Source organism: Leptodactylus fuscus, unplaced genomic scaffold, assembly GCF_031893055.1.
Source record: "Leptodactylus fuscus isolate aLepFus1 unplaced genomic scaffold, aLepFus1.hap2 HAP2_SCAFFOLD_1041, whole genome shotgun sequence".
NCBI classification, from domain to species: Eukaryota; Metazoa; Chordata; class Amphibia; order Anura; family Leptodactylidae; genus Leptodactylus; species Leptodactylus fuscus.
The window spans coordinates 4719-25794 of record NW_027439860.1 but is presented as its reverse complement, the minus strand read 5'-3'; the positions used below and the strand labels follow the sequence as shown (position 1 = coordinate 25794).

Here is a 21076-nt window from a genome sequence, read left to right as displayed (position 1 = left end):
AAATGGATCTATTTCCAGACTTGAAATTTCTTTCGCTTTTAATGTACAGTATTTCAATTAATTTCATTCTGTAGTGAATTGCATGAAGATCATAGAAAGTTGTTGATCAATGACTTATACATTGACTATGCTTTCATGTCAAGCTGCCCCAAGCATAAGCCTGAAGTGATCTAAACTAACCTAAGTGACCTAACCAGCCAGCAGAACTCCAAAGGAATCTGCCTGTGGCTGTAATAGCAAAACTAGGTTACATTGCGGCCATCTGAAACCCCTACTCATTGACTGTTTAAGGGGGGTTGCTATGTTTTGCACAGGCATAGCTAGGCTGGCACACAATGTAGGATCTTGGGTACCAGTCAGAGAGTTATGTTCCCCTCCTTCATTACAAGGAGCAGTAAGGAATGTGAACTTAGGCCTGGTTCACACATGCTTACTTGTTGGGGAATTTCTAACTGGTTCACATTCATAATGAAAAACAGCGAATTCTACAGATCTGTAAACCAGTTCAACAGCATAACATGTAAGCAACGTACTCCCTTCCAGACCCAGTATAAGGAGTTTGATGTTCCAGTTGTGCACGGTTAAGGTCATCATGGGATCTTTGCTATTTCCTATCATGAGGGTAAGGCCCGGTTCACATCTTCGTTCAGTATTCCTTTCGGGGAATCCACTTGGGGACCTTCCGAACGGAATACCAAACACATTGACAATGAAAGCACACAGACCCCATAAACTATAATGGGGTCCATGTGTTTACCACGTGTTGTCTGCAAAGTAAAATAAGGAAAGTATTTTATGAAGCACTTTTCTATCTGCATGTTCTGTGCGGACCGCACAGAAAGCACACAGATTCCATTATAATCTACAGGGTCCGTATGCTTTCATTGTAAAAGCGTTCGGTATTCCATTCGGGGGGGGTCCCAAGCAGACTCCCCAAGCAGACTCCCCAAACAGAATGCCGAACACAGATGTGAACCCGGCCTAACACATGGGCTGTGATTTCATTCACAGGTTACAAAAGTAATTTAATTATTTATTTTTATGTTTTATTACTTTATTTGCAGAATCCTAATTGTAATTTATGCCAATATCCACAGTTTATTATTACTAGATTATAATATCTAAATAAACATTAGTGCAAAAAAACTAAGCGAGCAAAAAGCATAAGCAACAACATAAACATAGCACTATTGCTATGATCCTCATAAAAGGGGCTGTGAACGTTACGCCGCAAGAAACGTGTTTGCATTGATTGACTCCGCCATCTGTTAGGTACGCATATTAGATGAGTTTTGTCTGTTCTTGCTATTCTGGTGAAATTCCTGAATTCACTTTTGTAAATATTTTGATTGCGGTATTTACATCAAATTTGCTTGGGAATCTTATAGTAATTACAGACGTAGCTAATGAGAACATGTGCAAAATGCAATTAACATAACTTTGAGAATAAGGAGCCTTGGCTATATAACATTTCAAGTAACATTTCCTGAAAAGGCAAGCTGTTTGCTTTCTCAGCAATTAGTGTAAGATGCATTTGATGTGATCTGAATATGATTGAAGTATTTATTTATACAAGACTGACACATTTGTTTAATAATAGTCAACATGCAGTATTAGTAACAATTAGCATAGCGGGAACTGTCAGCGAGGGCCGTATAATCAATGTTTAATTAGTGCTGAGCCTGGGATGATGGATTTTGTAACATAGTCCTACATAGTGTTTATATGGGGTGTCTAAGTCACAAAACCCATTGCAGAATACCCTATCAGGACATGGAGTTCATGGAATCAGAGCATCAGTCCTTCAGAAGGGCAGAGCAAATCCATGTATTACCCTGACAGCGTATGAGAGCCATATAAAATGCTTTATCTTCTGTGGTGATGCTGCCATCAGTAGGCCTCAGTCCAGGTCTAGATCCTTGGCTCATTACTGGGCCAGAAAAGGCTGCAGATCTTGCATTGCAGTGCAGTTCCATGGGGTGTAAGGAGGTGTATGGTTCTGTCCTGTAACCCTGAGTCTGGTGAGACAATATTGTTCCTGTTTTGTTCGTGTGGCTGGTAGTAAGCCACACATATAGTTAGGTTATCTGTTCTGTGTAGCTAGTGGCTCAGACGAGCAGGTTTTTATTTTTTGATTGCCTGAAGTTAAGGCTGTATTATTTGTTTTATTTATTTTGTGCCTGAAGTGAGGGTTTATTTATTTTCCTGTTTTTTTCTAAATGAACCAGTTTGCTGCACATTTTGTGTCTCTGTCTTGACTGTTTGGGTCCGCACCACGGCTTCTACCGAGCTAACTTCCCCACAAGTTACATAACTACTTAGAAAAACTTTAGCCTTAAAAATATTAAAGGGGTTTTCTGTCCTGAAATGGATGTTTCATAATGATAACTTATTCACAGTATAAGTCATCAGTTTGTAATTTGTAGGAGGAAAAACACTCAGACCCCGCATAGACCGACTTTATCAGCCGCTTCTAGGTACCAGAAGTTGATGTATTGGTCAGGGAGCACGTGGCATCTGCTCCTATTTAATTGATATGAGTAGAACGGCAGCCCTGTCCACTGTATAGTGGTGGTTCCTGGGAATTACAGCTCTTTCCTACAGTTTCCAAATATGCCTCTGTTATCCATCTTGGTAAACTTAGCTATTACTATTGTGCCAATAGCAGAACCTGAGGTGATCACTTGATCCTTCTGAGGGGTACATTCAGATAGAGGGTGTCTCTGATGGGACAACCCCTATAAATCTATATGTAACAGGAAACAGTGATATCTATAAAATGTTTTATATTTATGATTGCAAATATAATGTAACCTTTAAGGCGCGTCTTATCTCCTCTAACAGGCTTGCTCTACTTTCTATGTGCGTCCTCCTATCTAGAGATCAGCTAGCATCCTGTGGAAGTGGTTGCACCTAAACCACAGCACAAAGAGCTACACCTCCGGGTTTCACTTATAGGTTAGATCTGTAAACTAGCTTATCTTTCCAAGAACAGAAATATCCTGCCCTGTGTCTTATAGAAAACTCGAGCAAATGCATGCCTTATTTTTCTTTATTTCTAAAGCGCACCCTGCATGTTGCTCTGCCAGCAGCTTGCTATAGAGGAGCCTTAGCTCCTAATACTCTATAAAAGCTGTCACTACTTCTTACATGAAAAGCAGCTGTTTTCTGCAAATTTGTCTCGAGAAACCCCTCGTGATCACCTGTTACCACTGGGAGAACTCCGACTGTCCACACACTTAAAGAGGACCTTTCACCATTTTGCCCATAGGCAGTTCTATATACTGCCAGAAAGCTGACAGTGCGCTGAGTTCAGCGCACTGTCGGCTTTCCCGATGTGGGCCCGGTGTGAAGAGCTTACGGTCCCGGTACCGTAGCTCTTCTATGGTCAGAAGGGCGTTTCTGATGGTTAGCCAGAGACGTCCTTCTTCACAGCACAGCAAATCGCGCTGTGCTGTGAGAGCCGGGAGGAACGCCCCCTCCCTCCCTGATAATGCTCGTCTATGGAGGGGGCGTTCCTCCCGGCTCTCACAGCACAGCGCGATTGGCTGTACTGTGAAGAAGGACGTCTCTGGCTAACTGTCAGAAACGCCCTTCTGACCATAGAAGAGCTACAGTACCGGGACCGTAAGCTCTTCACACCGGGCCCACATCAGGAAAGCCGACAGTGCGCTGAACTCAGCGCACTGTCATCTTTCCGGCAGTAAATAGAACTGCCTGTGGGCAAAATGGGGGTTAAAAACACAGAACAGGCACAGGTCTATTATACCTGATCTCTGTGTAGTCTCCAGTCCTAGTTTTGGCTCACAATCACTGAACAAAATCAATGACCAAACACTATCGTGTGAAAGCAGCCTTAGTGACATTCACTTTATAGGGAGATGAGAATAAGCAGCTGTATGACCCCACTGTATGACCCCACTGTATGACCCCACTGGCAGTGATTTGTTTCCTATACAAGCAGAGGATCGGTCATGTTGAAATCCAACATGTCATTTGCCTTTAGGAGACAGTCACGAGCCCCAAATATAGAAAGAGAATCTATGGAGTAGATTTGGGACACATATGTTCTTATGAACAAGTGGTTTAATGTCCCAAATCTACCTATAATAAGCCAAAGTTGTTTAAAAGAAAAAATAGCAAAAAAAACCCTTATACGAGTATTTATGAAGAGATGTTCTCATTGGACTCGCCTCTGCTACTCCTGGTACATGCACAGTTCTCCAGTGGGCTAATACACTTCTCATGTCATTGAAGAACTATGCATGTGACACTCATATCATTAGTATTAAACTTTTTTTTTTTTGTGAAAATATGCTGGTGCTTTCGAGTCCCCACGTTGCGGGAAAGCAGTGTTTTTTTTGTTGCAGATTTAGCTGCAATTTTTTGAACCACAGTCAGGAGTGGATTTAACAGAAGGCTCCAATTACAAGCAAACTTTTTATTTCATAACTAAACTGCTTAGTTCATGTAAAACAATGCTTACAATTCTGATATTTTATACAAAATTTTTGTTTACACATTTCAAGTTTGCACATTTTCAGTCCTTAGCAGTCATAAAATGCCATTTTCTCTGCACCGATCTTTCTGAGATGAAGTTTTGTAAAAGTAAGTTTGTTCCATTAATAGAAAAACACATTCTAGTGCCAAAGCCTTTCTGTGCTGAAATACGTGTCCTGCGAATCCATGATCTCCATTGTAAGAAAACATTAACACCTAATTAAAAGTGAATGCACTGAGCTGTAATGTTGGCGCTACATTATTTCATTGCCATTACAGGGGGCTACAAGCTGATCTAATTGTGGAATACTATCAACAGGGTTACATACGACAGTATTTTTTTAGTTGTTTGTGAATTTTACTACACCTCAATGTCGGCCCGCACAATGTCGGACTGTCGGCCCACATACGTGACTGTAATTCGGGCAGCTGGGTTGATGAGCACATATACAGTCCTATGAAAAAGTTTGGGCACCCCTATTAATCTTGATCATTTTAAGTTCTAAATATTTTGGTGTTTGCAGCAGCCATTTCAGTTTGATATATCTAATAACTGATGGACACAGTAATATTTCAGGATTGAAATGAGGTTTATTGTACTAACAGAAAATGTGCAATATGCATTAAACCAAAATTTGACCGGTGCAAAAGTATGGGCACCTCAACAGAAAAGTGACATTAATATTTAGTAGATCCTCCTTTTGCAAAGATAACAGCCTCTAGTCGCTTCCTGTAGCTTTTAATCAGTTCCTGGATCCTGGATGAAGGGATTTTGGACCATTTCTTTCTACAAAACAATTCAAGTTCAGTTAAGTTTGATGGTCGCCGAACATGGACAGCCCGCTCTCAAATGATCTGAAAACAAAGATTGTTCAACATAGTTGTTCAGGGGAAGGATACAAAACGTTGTCTCAGAGATTTAACCTGTCAGTTTCCACTGTGAGGAACATAGTAAGGAAATGGAAGACCACAGGGACAGTTCTTGTTAAGCCCAGAAGTGGCAGGCCAAGAAAAATATCAGAAAGGCAGAGAAGAAGAATGGTGAGAACAGTCAAGGACAATCCACAGACCACCTCCAAAGAGCTGCAGCATCATCTTGCTGCAGATGGTGTCACTGTGCATCAGTCAGCAATACAGCGCACTTTGCACAAGGAGAAGCTGTCAGGGAGAGTGATGAGAAAGAAGCCATTTCTGCAAGCACACCACAAACCGAGTCACCTGAGGTATGCAAAAGCACATTTGGAGAAGCCAACTTCATTTTGGAAACAAAGATTGAGTTGTTTGGTTATAAAAAAAGGCGTTATGCATGGCGTCCAAAAAGAAACAGCATTCCAAGAAAAACACATGCTACCCACTGTAAAATTTGGTGGAGGTTCCATCATGCTTTGGGGCTGTGTGGCCAATGCCGGCATCGGGAATCTTGTTAAAGTTGAGGATCGCATGGATTCCACTCAGTATCAGCAGATTCTTGAGAATAATGTTCAAGAATCAGTGACGAAGTTGAAGTTACGCCGGGGATGGATATTTCAGTAAGACAATGATCCAAAACACCGCTCCAAATCCTCAGGCATTCATGCAGAGGAACAATTACAATGTTCTGGAATGGCCATCCCAGTCCCCAGACCTGAATATCATTGAACATCTGTGGGATGATTTGAAGCGGGCTGTCTATGCTCGGCGACCATCTAACTTAACTGAACTTGAATTGTTTGTCCAAAATACCTTTATCCAGGATCCAGGAACTGATTAAAAGCTACAGGAAGCGACTAGAGGCTGTTATCTTTGCAAAAGGAGGATGTACTAAATATTAATGTCACTTTTCTGTTGAGGTGCCCATATTTTTGCACCGGTCAAATTTTGGTTTAATGCATATTGCACATTTTCTGTTAGTACAATAAACCTCATTTCAATCCTGAAATATTACTGTGTCCATCAGTTATTAGATATATCAAACTGAAATGGCTGTTGCAAATACCAAAATATTTAGAACTAAAAATGATTAAGATTAATAGGGGTGCCCAAACTTTTTCATAGGACTGTATTAACAAGGGGCAATTGGCTTGGTGGTTACAAAACAGTCTGTCATTGAGTGCAGAGATCACAGGCCAGAAGAGTGTCCTTGCACAGAATGCGGTCTTTATAATACTCAGTCCTTTGTGAAGTACAGATGCCCCAGCAGTTATCCACAGCATCAGTATGGATGGCCACCAGATGTAATCTACAGGACATATGTCCATAGTCACTTATAACCCACAGGGTGGATGTTCACAGCAGCAGTATAGTCTCAGTGTATTCTTTTGCTATATTCCAGCAGTTGTAGATAGTATCACATACTGTCCCTTTCTTTGGTTTTATTTGTACACAGTGTTACGCGTGTATTGAGGCAATGCTTTTTCCTTTGTGTCATTTTATGTCCACAATCTGGCTGGTCTCTATTTACTCCTGTAATACAGGTCACACATGGGTGTTGTTAATCTGTCTTAAAGGACATAGTCACAATTTTTTAGCAGGCCACGTAACTTCTTTAAGCCCCAGGGCATTCTAGGCTTCTGTCTCTTACAGACCAGGCCGGTAGTCACTTTGGAGTCCAACTAGGATTCCAACAGTCTCTGAGTCACTACACACTTGGCAGTTTGCCATCAATCTCTGATGTCTTGACCTTCAGTTTCTGCAAGTCTCCTAACCAGTTTTACCGTCTTCCTGCAGTTGGACAGTCATTTCTATGCTACTCATTGCAAATCGCCAATTGGCTATTCCCACTTACCCCCACTTCTAATGATCTACTGCCATATTTTTCTCTTTTGCTCTGTATCTTCAAGAATCCTGTAACCAAGCAAACTAGCACTATGAATTAGCAACTATAAATCGAATGGAAGATCCTGTGGAGTATTTTGTTCCTTTTGTTTCTATTGTTAAGCATGGACAATGACTCAAGACCTGGATTTGTGCACATGTGCCTGTTACCATCCCCCCAGGAGCTAAGGACAGCATGGACACCATGTGGCATGGAGGAGAAACCTACATGGAAGTGTGGACTTCTTCTTTTCAAGGAGATGATTTTTGGCGTCTATTGCTGATATGTGAAGATGCTACAGCTGACTGGTATTTCTTTCTTTTACTATGGACACGTGGGACTCTGTTACAACCTGGGAACCTACCATCACCCACCTAATCATGTGTTTATGGAAGCTTGGCAAGAGAGCAGCACCCTGTCTACCTGGATGGCTTCAGACCTCTCTGGGCAGTAGAACACAGTGGTAAGAAGAAAGGAAGAGGAGGGCTTGTGATGAAGGATATTTGGGGCATTTTTTTGTGGTTAATGGATAATAGTGCTGATGCAAGATACTGAACTATCAGCTGTGAGCAGGAGATCTCACCACCTACCAAAGGAACTGCCACATGTTATCATGATAGCTGCATATGTCCCCCACCTCTGCAAAAAAAAAAACACGTTTTTTGCCTGTTATATCTACATGCTGTGACCCCCCTCCTCATGTCCTCCAACCACGGTCGGGCTGTATTATTAACATCACTCCACACAGAGAACTAAATGATCCTGCAGTGTGTCTTTGTTTCTTTCCTTTTTAGTTGCTATGATTCCTAGGATTCCTCTATCTGCCATGAGCTGTATGTGTTTCTCTCTTGTTATATACTACTGTACCATCTATGAAACTGTATCACTGAAATTTTCCCATTGTTGGACTATTAAAGGATTATCTTATCTTATCTTATTTGTGCACTCTAAATTTAATTTTTTTATGGTTTATGATGTGTTGCTTCACAGAGTCATCTTAGTGCACATCTCTTGTAATATCTAGTCCACCCTTGAAAGTATATTTTACATGGTATTTGTCTTTTACACCACACAAAGGAGCTGCTTGTCCCACTGGCTATCTTCAAAAAGAGCACTCGTTACTGTGTACATTAAGTATCATATCCAGGGGCAGATTAAGGGTACCATGGGCCCAGGGCTGCTCAGAAAGCACAAACCCCCAGCACACCCATTCACACTAAAGATCCATGACAGAATAACATCCCTTAGTGGCTCTACACACAGTATAATAAATGTCCCATAGTGGCCCCTCCACACGGTATATATCCCACAGTGGCCCCTCCACATGGCATAATGTCCCATATTAGATCCTACACACAGTATAATATCGCATTGTTGCCCCCATACAGTATAATGCTCCATAGCAGTCTTTCCACACAGTGTTATGTGTCACAGTAGCTTCTCCAAACAGTATAATGTGCTATAATAGCACATACATAGGGATGACAAAATGGTTTTCAATGCAAATTTTCCCCAAATTTTAGTTTTGGCCACACACAAAAGTTTGGGGGTTTGACACAAAATTCTGTTATACTCTGTGGTCTTCTTAGAGTACAATAAGTGGAGGACCTGAGGACATGAGCAAACATAACAGTGTTAACTCACCTCTCCTGGGCTCCGGCACATCCCCTTTGTGCCTTTTCCAGCCTCCTGATGTCAGGGACTACTGAGGCCTGTATATGCAGTCACGTGGGTCACGTCAGTATAATGACATACAGACATAAGCACGGTTACTCTGGTGTGAGGGCTGAGACAGCTGAGAAACAGTAATCTAATGTATTGGTGGATGTTGATCCAGTAGATTACAAGGTGGGATTCTAATGAGAATTATAATGGGTCGGGTGTACACAACATCCAGTCAACTTACTAAGTAGACAGCCATTTTGTTTGTAATGTCAGTGTATATATGGAAGTCTTTGCTATATTGACTCTTACAGGGCATTAGCATTGACTTTGGCTACTTAGCTAGCCAGGTAGTCCCCTGATGATTCTTTTGGCCCACAAGGAGAAATGTACATAGGGACTGATAGGGCGTTTGTTTGAGGCTAGTTACGGACTGCCCTTGTTAGGGTCTCGGAGGGGTCTTTTTAGGGTGAGTGCAACATCGGACACCTGGCACCCTGACCCCTGTATGAATATGGTAAGACCGTTTTATATTATTATTGGTCCCCAGGAAACCGCACATTTCATCCTTATTATAATCTGCCCCTGATCATCTCTGTTACGAGAGAACACTTGGCATCAATACAGTTATATATAAATGTGAGAAAAATAAAATAGGCAATATATGAAATGGAATAGCACCAACAATAACAGTTAGTCCACCATTCACTACATATGATACGGTCACTCAAACTTCTGCAGGATGTTTGGAAAGGCAAAGCTGCTTTAAAAAAAAAAAAAGGCAAAACCATTCCAACATTACACATCATGAAGTGTACAATATAACTAGACCCAAGGTCTCCGGAGTGCCTGCAAGGAAATGGCGGAGCACATAATAATCTTGTAGCACAGCCAGTGGGGATATTATTTATCTACAAACACCATAGTACAGTACATTGCAGCCTCTCTGCCTGTCTGTGATGTACTAGAGGAGCGCCAGCTGGCATGTAGAAAGATTGAGGTGATCCAAAATTTCCTAAAGTAATTCATTCCACTATTATGGTTGAAAACTCCGTTTTTCTGTAACATATGGATTGATTTTTGAAATACAAACACTAAGCAAAATCTAAAATCTTATTGTAACTGTTCAGCTCTAAAGCTTGGGTATTTGCCATAGTACACCTAAAGCATCTGGAATTCGACACTTATAGAATCAAGTCACCTATGAATATTTCTGTTCATCTTGCAGAAGACATTTTCAGTCAAGTCATGAGTAATGTTAGCAATGTCAGACTGAGGTTCCATGAAATGGATGGGTCAGTCCGATCTGAGTCTTAGCGAGTATGAGAATGCAGAAACCTATGTATCTCCATCATATATGAGGACAAATAGACCCTTTGTATAGTCTGAACATTCAGCCATGCACTATTCTTTATTTCTATCTGACCATTTCTCTTACTAACCTATATACAATGATGACCTGATATTTGTGGCCCCGACTGTTGGAACCCTATCATATGGTGTACAATGTAGAATACTTAACACTTAAAATAATACTTTCATATAGTGTACATATGATTATACCAGTAGGATACAGTATAATTCTCAATAACTATGGAATGCAATACCTAAATACAACGTAACAGTGCTTTATATTGTCTTTAGATAGATGTCTATGGAATAATGACCATACACTGCCTAATTAATATACTACACAGGACCTAAGTAACAGTGCAATATATTTGCTATATACTATATTTTTCGCTTTATAAGACACTCCATCCAAAGTGGGGGGAAAAATTCAGCATGCATTATAAAATGAAAGTGCTGAAAATCAAGTTGGCACTAGTACAGCATCGCCGCCAAAAAAACATTATTATACTCTGCCTTCTCTTCGGACCCCAGGGTATAATGAGCAGAGGCCCAGGAGAGGGGATTAAACATGATAAATAGAGATGAGCGAACAGTGAAATATTCGATATTCGTTTCGAGTAGAGCCTCAATATTCGACTACTCGATTCCCATTATAGTCTATGGGAAAAAATTCTCGTTTCAGGGGAAACCACTATTCGACTAAAGGAGAGTCACTAAGTCCACAAATAGCAGGAGGAGAGTGTTTAGGAGGAGCGCTGTGCAGTTAAAGCCCACGGACCCCATTATAGTCTATGGGGTCCTTGCGCTTTAACTGCACAGCGCTTGCAGTTGCACTGATAAAAAGTAAGCTCCCTCGTAACTGCAAGCTGCCAGCTCTCTTGACTAGCAAGGATGAGCCTGCTGCAGAACCAGCGTTGATTTGCCGCAGGCTCGTCCTTGCTAGTCAGGAGAGCTGGCAGCTTGCTGTTACGAGCGAGCTTACTTTTTCTCATAGGAATGAATTGACCAGCATTGATTGGCCAGTGTACAGCATTCGACCAATCAACGCTGGTCCTGCCGGAGGCTTGTCTGTGAGGAGGCGGAGTCTAAGGTCGGACCACAATGGAGACTGCTGTGGTCCGATCTTAGACTCCGCCTCCTCACAGACGAGCCTCCGGCAGAACCAGAGTTGATTGGCCGAATACTGTACACTGGCCAATCAACGCTGGTCAATTCATTCCTATGAGAAAAAGTAAGTTCGCTTGGAACAGCAAGCTGCCAGCTCACCTGACTAGCAAGGACGAGCCTTCTGCAGAACCAACGTTGATTTGCCGAACGTATAGCACTCGGCCAATCAACGCTGGCTCTGAATCAAATATTTACTGCGAATAGCTAGTAGTATTCGATCGAGTACAAATATTTCGAATACCGTAGTATTCAATCGAATACTACTCGCTCATCTCTAATGATAAACAATGTTATTCACCTATCCTGAGCTCCCTGAAGAGACCATACAGTATAATAATAGTTCATGGGTGGCAAACACCACAAATTTTAGGTTCTTATGGTTAACTATAAGGCATTATAGTGTGTGGAAGGGTCACTATGGGACATTATACTGTGTAGAGGGTCTACTGTGAGACATTTTATTGTATGGAGTACAATATGAGATAATATACTGTGTGTGGAGGGATTATTGTGAGACATTATAGGGTGTGGGGGTTGCCATAGAACATTATGTTGTGTGTGGAGACCACTATGGAACATTATAACATATGAAGGCCACCATTGAACATTATACTGTGTTATACTGTGGGGCATTATTCTTAAAGAGGTTGTTCAAGAATTGGTTCAAAATATTAAACCTTTTGGTTCTAAATATTCTTCTCCTAGGTGCATCTTATTATCAGGTACAATAACAAAGAGCTCTTAGGGTATGTTCACACTGAGTTTTTTCTAGAGTGTATTTTGACTAGGCCCATTCTTCGGGCCTAATCCGGAGCAGAATGCCACGACTGAATGCCGGTGCAGTGCAGAAGTGTTCACATGCAGAATGCAAATTCTGCCGTGTGAACATACCCTTATATCCCTTATACCCTTGTACTGTACATTGTCTAAATAATATTCCAGTTATGCCACTAAAAATATTTATCCTTTATCCATAAGATGGAGGATAAAATTACTGATCCATGAGTGTCCAACCACTGACACCCCATCAATCCTTAGAATGGAGTGTTTTATCCTCATTGTGAATATAGCCCAGGTGGACGTAGGTACAACCACACTCTATTAATTTCAATGGGAGTGCCAGAGATTTCCGAGCACTGTACCACGGCTGCAGCATCCCAGAGTGCTCCTGCTTCTATTGAGTTTGTCTTTGTGCCTCTGGGTTATGTTTGTACATGTTCTATGTTACATGTCTCTGTTCTGCAGCTCTCCCTCATACATGTTCCCTGTTAGTTTCCACTTTGTACACCTACTACACTTGGTATAGCCCTGACATATTACAGTCCACTAGGCATGATATGGGGAGAATTTTGCAGCTGGGGAGGAATATATAGCCAAAGACTCTTATAGAGAAAGCCTTGAGACAGGGAGATCAACTGTCTGCCCTTTGGACATTGTGCCAGGAGGTGTGGAGGAGTCCTATGACAGGAGGTGTTATCCTGGACCTACTTAAAGGAAACCAGGACCCCTGCCAGTACTACTCATGTAGTGTTTCAGGATCCCCTTCATCAGTGTCCGGCTTTGGAGTTGAGCTGGGGAGAGTGGTTGAGGGTACTCAGCCTATCAGGTGGCACATCATCTGCAACTACTACTCCCGTCCTCCGGTTCCCTCTATCTGAGCTGTCACACAGAAACATTCCCAACAAGGGTAAAATGCCCTCCCTTCGCAGAATTGGTGGAGGTCTCATCCTATAGATGAGACTGCCAAACATTTGTAATGCACTTTTCTCACACTGGGGACTCAAAGCACAGGTAGTGTTGTGGAATAGGGGAATTTGTGGCTACCATACTCATGCTCATCCTAAACACCCACAGGGGCCAGTTAATAAGTTAGAAGATACAGGTTAAATATTTTTGTGGGAGTGTTATAATTCCCTGATCCTGGTCTATAGTCTCTCTCACTCTGCCAAGCTAGTATCCCTACGCTGTGCTGAAGAGATCCAACAAATTGAAACAGCGCTGTCCACAGCCAGGAACTAGTTTCGTTAAACCTCACATCATAGCATTAAAGGGGTTGTTCCATCTCAAGGATCCTATCTAGGCTGCTAGCTTGTGTGGATTTAAAATGTTTCCTAAAAACATTGCTTCATCAAAACTGCTTTGTTTGGCTATTATCTGAGATTATTCACTTCATTATTTACACAGACCTGGGGATGATCTTATCTCTCCACCCACGACAAGTGAGGTAGCTCCCTGCTCTCAGGAGGGAGGGGGAGCCGAGTGCTCGGAGCAGCTTATATTTCTGAGCCGTTTATCTCCCTCTTCCAGTTATCAGCCGGCTAATTGAATTTTGCTGATAAGGGCTGAGACAGGGAGTCTGTTACCTCTGTATGTAAACATAGACCTAAAACGAAGTTTATTGCAAGCTGACTCTTGGTCCTGTAGCATGTAAATTTGGGATTCTCATGACCTATCAAATCCAGCACTGCTACATCAGCTTCATATTGTGCATCTTCCAGTGATGCTGTGCTAATTTATTTTCAACCATCCCTCATTACTGACTGCAAACATGTACTGCTATGAAAAGAGGTAGCAGAGCTGGCTTTGTCTAGGAGACAGCTAGTGAAACCCCAACCACCAATTTACTGAGAAAACCATGAGGTGAACAGAACACACAGCCCGCAAGTTGGTGAACAGGTGAGTTGGGAATATCCCTTTAAGGCTTGTTGACAAAGTCATGCATGATGTTTAAGGGGGCTGCCCCTAGAGGGCAGCAAGCAGAGGCAAAGTTTTCCTATTTAAATCTTGGAAAACAGATTTGCATATTTTTCCCATAACCCCTTGAACTATAATATTACAATCAAAGGCATTTTCTAGATTTTGGTGTTTGAAAAGGACATGGTACTGTTACATGGCCCACTTGCTGTTCAGGCCCATTCTAGTGAATGGGGACAGCTGTGCAGGTGTTTGAAGAGCTGCAGAACTCGGGCAGGCAATGCGTCAACTTCCCAGGGTGTGATGTTTGCAACGCACTGGTCTAAGCAGTGATATAAATAGTCTTATAGGCTCCGGTGCAATCTTTTGTCAGGGACCCCCTACCACATCCCTATAGTGAATTCTTGATAGTGATGGTTACGGCTGCTAAGGAGTTTAATAAACCTTAGTGTGGGTTTTCTTGGTTTATGGGCCAGATGGAAGCTACAATCTCAATACTGATGCCAGGGCTTATGGCCCCCTAAGGCTCCTGGGTCCCAATGCTACTGCACCCTCTCAAGCTACCCCCTGGGTCTATGTGTCAGTCTAAAGACAGGTCATCAGTATAAGGGGGCATTCACATGGAGTAACGCCGGGCGTGTATCACAGCCATACACGCCGGCGTTACGGCAGACTGCCGAGCACTTCCCATTCACTTCAATGGGAGCGCTCGTAACAGCGGTGTTTACGAGCGCTCCCATTGAAGTGAATGGGAAGTGCTCGGCAGTCTGCCGTAACGCCGGCGTGTACGGCTGTGATACACGCCCGGCGTTACTCCATGTGAATGCCCCCTAAAAGTGATGAAACTCCTCTAATAGTTATCTTAACTAAACACTTATGGACATGACTTAGGCCAGTTCTAGGATATGTCCCCTGCGATGCAGCAGGGCTGAGAGGACCCTGCGATACACACAAGATAAATATTCATTTCTGAAATGAGATTGTGTCCTTTCTAAAGCGTTCTGGACGTCTTCTCATTTCTACAAAGTAATGACCTAATCACTTTGCTCATGACACAGATAAATCCCTTAAAAGTTTAAAAATAGGAGATTTTATTGAAAAAGGTGAAATACTGTGAATTTTAACACATTTCTAAGTCAGTTTGTTAATGTCTACTTTGGGATGGAAATTGTTCACACCTAACAGCATAAAATGTGTCGCTATCAGTCAGAGATGCACTTTTATTTTACAGAGCGCAGCATAAATGCTGGTTACACATTAACTGCTTTAAAGGTGAGAATTCCAGTAAGTCAATGTAAAATCTCATCTATTCCATTTTAAAATAGAACTAACCAAATGTATTATCATACTTGTAGATATATACTGGTGAATTATATACCACAGGGGCTGTCTGGGACTAGAAAAAAAAAGCCCTTGGATGTTTTTTATTTTTCATAAATGGCACTTAAATAGGGCAAAAGTGAAATACCAGACAAAGTCCACGGATAGTTACTGGCTAGGGCTATAAAACTACTTTGGTTACTGAAGGCCTCATTCACATCAGGACATGAGGACCCTTCAGAATGGACTACTGAACTCATTTGAAAGCGCTGTGCAGTGAAAGCACATGGATCCCCATAGACTATAATGGGGTCCGTGTGCTTGCCACGAGATCTCCATAGGGAACATGCAGACAGGAAAGTAGTTCACAATCTGCTTTCCTGTCTGCATGACTGGTGCGGATTATAGTCTATGGGGTCTGTGTGCTTTCACTGCACGCTGCTTACAAATTTGTTTGGTAGTCCATTCCGAGGGGTCCCCATGTACACTCCACCGAACATAAAAAGCCACGTGACCAAATACAATGGGAAATTTGTTTGCAACTCATTGTCACACGACTATATTAGAAGTCACAGTGGCCTGCGATTTACATTGATGTCTATGCTGTCCAAGTCACCTGCAGTAACTGCTCCAGTGCTCCCGGTCCTCCCCAGCGGTATTTGCTTACCTGGCTGCAGCAATGATATCCTGATATCCCATAACCGCTGAGACCAGTGATTGGCTGATCACACAATTTAGTGACAGGGAGGATTGGTGGAGTCGAAGCCATTAGGCATCAAACAGGTAAGTATAGATTTTTTTTATTATACGACTTTATGCATTTACCTAATTTTTTAATATTAGACAAATTCCTTTAATCTAAAGAGCAGATTATCACTATGTAGTATTACTGGGGTAAGGTTTATAGGGTGACTCCATACATATGCAGTATATCCCTATAACTATATGTCCATTGTAAATCTTAAAGGGGATCTATCATTGGAAAAGTCATTTTCAGCTAAGCACATACTTGCCTAGCCTTTAGAAAGGCTATTTCACACGTACCTTTTGTATGTAAATTGTGGCAGTAGTTTTTGAATAAGTCCGCTTTTATTCATATGCTAATTAACCTTCTCCGTGCACTCCAGAAGTGTGTGTTTCTGTGTACAGTCTGCTCTATGTGTATGAGAGCAGGGAGATGAGTCATTAGCACAGCAGCCGCTCTGCTCACACATAGAGAATAGCAGAGAGGAGTGCACTGTGAGACTTTTGGTGCATGGAGAAGGCTAATTAGCATATGAAAAAAAGCGGACTTATTCAAAAACTACTAAGGCGATTTACATACAAAAGTTGCGTGTGAAATAGCCTTTCTAAAGGCTATGCAAGTATGTGCTTAGCTAAAAATGACTTTTCCCTATGATAGAGCCCCTTTCAATCTTACTTTTTTCAAGAATCTATGTTTTTTCTTAAACTTTATGAATCAGTATTAACAACTCCTTTAATTATAACACATTTCAGAATTGAACTGTAATATAACTATGCATAATGGGAGCCTGTCAGCAGGGAAATTGGTATGAACATAATGACCTTACCTTGTAGGGCGGCTTCTACACATTCCAAAGGTGCATTTGTGATTTTGCATTACAGCTCCATGTTCATGAAAATCAGTGTTTTATTGTTATACAAATTAGCTGAAAAGGGCTTTTGGGGTGTTTGTCATCCTGCCAGGGCTTCACTCTCTTCTCTAGATAACCACCACTAACTGGAGTCCAGTGACTCCTGCCATAGTTTTAGTAACATCTCTCATTTTGTCTGAAATTAGGGGTGGTTATCTGGAGAGGAGAACAAAGCCCTAGAAAGAGAAGGCACCTCCCTAAAGCCCTAATTTATATAAGAATAAAACACTGAGAATGGAGCTGCAATGCAGAGTAAGAAAGGCAACATTGGAAAGTATGGAATCAGCCCTGCAAAGTACGGTCATTAGTTTGATATTGATTTTCCAGCTGACAGACTCCCTTTAAAGTAAAACTCCATCTTTAAAACTACTTTATTAGGGTACTGTATTATTAGCTGGATTGCGCTATGTATACAGAAGGTAAGATATGAGAACTGACATTAGAGTCTGCTTATGCACCACAAAATGCTAATTGTCAGTGGTATATTCTTAATTAGATTGTTTACCTTCTATTATTATATCTTTATACATTTCTTGCTTCTTTTCTAGGGTCTACCTGTTCAATTCCTTCGCTGCCCCTCACAACGACTATTAGATCGAATAATTCGGCGCTATAGTGAAGTGCTTGATGCCGGCAGTGTCTATATGACGCACCTGACAGACAAGGACAGAATGAGGTTGCTGTATACTCTTTCAGTTAATATATATCCAATTGTCTTACAGGTAAGTTTTAGCTATTTTTTTATTCTATATATAATTACATATTGTACTATATCGCCAGACTGTACATGATGGAAATTCTATTTATTGATATCATATATATTATACAGTTTCATATAAATATCCTAATCCCGACTGTGTATTCTACCAGTGGTATCTCTGGAAATAATTTAGTTAGCACTTAAGAGAATCTCCTCTTTCATATAATACAAAAAGCAAGTTAGTTAGTACACAGCAACAGAAAAAGGAACCCATTGAAGTCAATGGGAGGCTTTTTTTCAGCGCTGAAATTTTACACCAAATTCCTCACCATTTTCCTCCGTGTGAATGGATCCTATAAGATGACCACATCTTTACATGCAGCACGTCTGTAGGTCAGTTTCACTGCAGTGACATGACCTCATCTCCCCCTTATCGATGTATTTAACATCACAAAATACATGGTTGTGCTCTTCCTGATGGCTTTACTGCTCCTTCTCTTCGTTATTTCTTCCTGTCTCTGAGATCAGTATGTTTCACATGCTGGGCAGCAGACAGCAGGTTATGCAGTGAGTCATGGGTAGATCTGTGTAGTCAGTGCAGACAGGGAGTAGTTACATCACTTCATTACACCTTTCAATGAAAGGAATTTAGGTAGCTGAAAATAGAAAGTACAGGAATCAAAATCATTTTAATCCATTACATTGGCAATTTGATCCATAGCAAGCATTAGCAGGATTAAAACAACTGTTCTGCACAAAGATGAGAAAACACCTTGAAAATAACTACTTCTAGGCTATTGTAGTATCATCAGGATTCAGTCATATAGAGTTTATAACCCATAAAAACCTCTTTAATTTGTTACCATTGCAAACAATGTTTGTGTTGTTTTTAGTCCCTGTTTTTTTCAATTGTTGTCCCTGTGGCTGTGGCGCCCATGCCTTCTGCATAGCTACTGTGTGAAATATATCATGCTTGATTCTTGTGTTCACTTTTCTTATAGATCTTCCCAAGAGCAGAGGGGTGGCCTTTTTCAAACTATTTAGGCTCATGTGGACGGTTGTTTATGAGCACAAGTACTCAAGCACTGACATCATTCAATATCTCTGGTTCGGAGGTGGCAGCAGACATAGCATACCAGCTTCTGAAAATTATTCAGCATTTAAGTGACAATGACTTAAATTACTTCTTTTATTTCACATCTATTGATGGATCTACTTTTGGGATATTTAGTGATGGTCGCTTGTTTATAAGAGACACAAGCAAGATGGGCATTATTGACAAACAGCAAGGTAAGTGGAAGGAATTATGGGTACCTTAAATATATCAGGCCACCCTGTATAATACCACATAGTGATGATGTTACATGGTTCTATGACTGTATAAGTCTTCATACATAATGTGCTATCTAGAGATGAGCGAGTACTATTCGAAATGGCCGTTTGGAATAGCACGCACCCATTGAAATGAATGGAAGCGGCTGGCAAGCCGACTTTGCCGGCGGCCGGCCGCTTAACCCCCTACATGCCGGCTGCGTCCATTCATTCCTATGGGTGCGTGCTATTCGAAACGGGAGTTTCCAATAGTACTCACTCATCTCTAGTGCTATCAGTTTTTCTGCTGCTAGTGTCCCCATTTTGTCTAAAGAAAATTATACATATTCCTTTAGGGTTGTGAGCATGTACAATAAGGAGCAGTTTGCCTCTACTCTTATCTATTATAACTAGTTTGGCTTGTTAACATCTAATACTGCCAGGAGTAACTGTACAACAGCAAAAAAAATACCCAAGTTATTATCAAATAAGGGATACAGGAATACTGAACTGCAAATACATGTAGTTCTAGCATCTACCGTGCAGGCATGACACAGGAAAAGAGCACTCTATGAACACAGTCAGTAAAGCTGCTTGCTGTGTCTGAATAATATCCCATCTGTAATCACACAAGCAGCTAGAAGTGGATACAAGACGTTTCTTACATCGTAAGCTGAGCAGAGTGTTCAGTCCTTCCAGTTTGTAGATGTGTGTAAGGCTATGAGGAAAAACAGCCCCTCCCCCATCTGCCTTCACAGTCTGTTAAGTAATCATAGTTTTAAAACTGAGACTAACCCTTATACATTCACTTGTGACATGAATATGTCAAATATGTAACGCTATAATTTCAGCATCTGAATATAAACAATTTTTTTAATGGTTGAATTTTAGAATTCTTCAAATTATACTATTATACTATATTATATACTTAAGATTTTATTATTTTCTAATTCCAGAAAAATCGATGTATGAAAGGAAGAATGAAGAAACTGATATTTTCAGCTGCTTATCCTCTGAGTGTCCACCAATACTTTCGTCTTGTGCCAATATTACAGAGAGACAGAATATTATTCTAGTATGTAAGGATCTTCTACCTTACTTAATAGCTGAAAAATTTCCTAATTCTTCCCAGGAGAAAATCAACAAACTTCTTCAAGACTGTACAAAAAACATTACTAGTGACCTGGAGGCACGGAGATTTATAAATGAACTAATGGAGATTTTGAGACCTTGGAGAACCTGTGATGCCAGATTCGTATATAGATATCCAGACTGTAAATACAACAGAATGATGAGATGAAGTGAAACATTAATGATGTCTTATTGCAGTGTTGAGATGTTCCTAGAAGATATAGGGTATTGGGAATATGGCCCATTACTCTCTGGCAGCACCAGCAAACATAAACTTTTATTACAATTAATGTGCAGAATTCCTTTTTTTAGGCCCTGAAATTCTGTATTGTGTAATTTCATAATATATTTATGTAGAGGAGCTCTGCTTTTTGTCTTCATTATAGTAGTTAATCCTGATTTCATGCAATGTCTACAGATGTCATCTGCAAGTGTATTTTACCTTGCTATAATACCAATTGGCAAAGGGAGCCCTACAGGCAATGCTCCATGAGACAAAGTATGTAAATTAGTTCTCCAATAGGGGAAAAAACAGTCACTCCGATGCCACCTATAGGTAGGTAACTTGTAAGCTCTGACTTTTTTTCCTGACTCTTTTCCATCCTACCTGACTTACATTCTGTTCTTTATGTGTACCCTGGGTTGTTCTATCCTGACCTCTGAACTTGTCTTGCTTTATCTGTTGGCTCGATCACTATTTGTGAACTCTACCAGCCATCACCTCAGCTCATATCTAAAGCCCAGTTCACATCTGCGTTTGGGCCATTACGTTCCCCTATCCGAATGAAA

General features: G+C 41.1%; 1 protein-coding gene across 1 annotated transcript in view; it reads left to right on the top strand.

The window, feature by feature from the left end:
• LOC142186463 (divergent protein kinase domain 2B-like) overlaps positions 1-20639 on the top strand; it is a 36309-nt gene extending 15670 nt beyond the window's left edge. The window contains exons 3-5 of the mRNA XM_075261296.1: positions 17694-17867; positions 18847-19135; positions 20113-20639. Coding sequence (XP_075117397.1) covers positions 17694-17867; positions 18847-19135; positions 20113-20456 — 807 coding nt within the window. The 3' untranslated portion in view covers positions 20457-20639. The remainder of the gene's footprint in view (positions 1-17693; positions 17868-18846; positions 19136-20112) is intronic.
• The last annotated feature ends 437 nt before the right edge of the window (positions 20640-21076 follow it).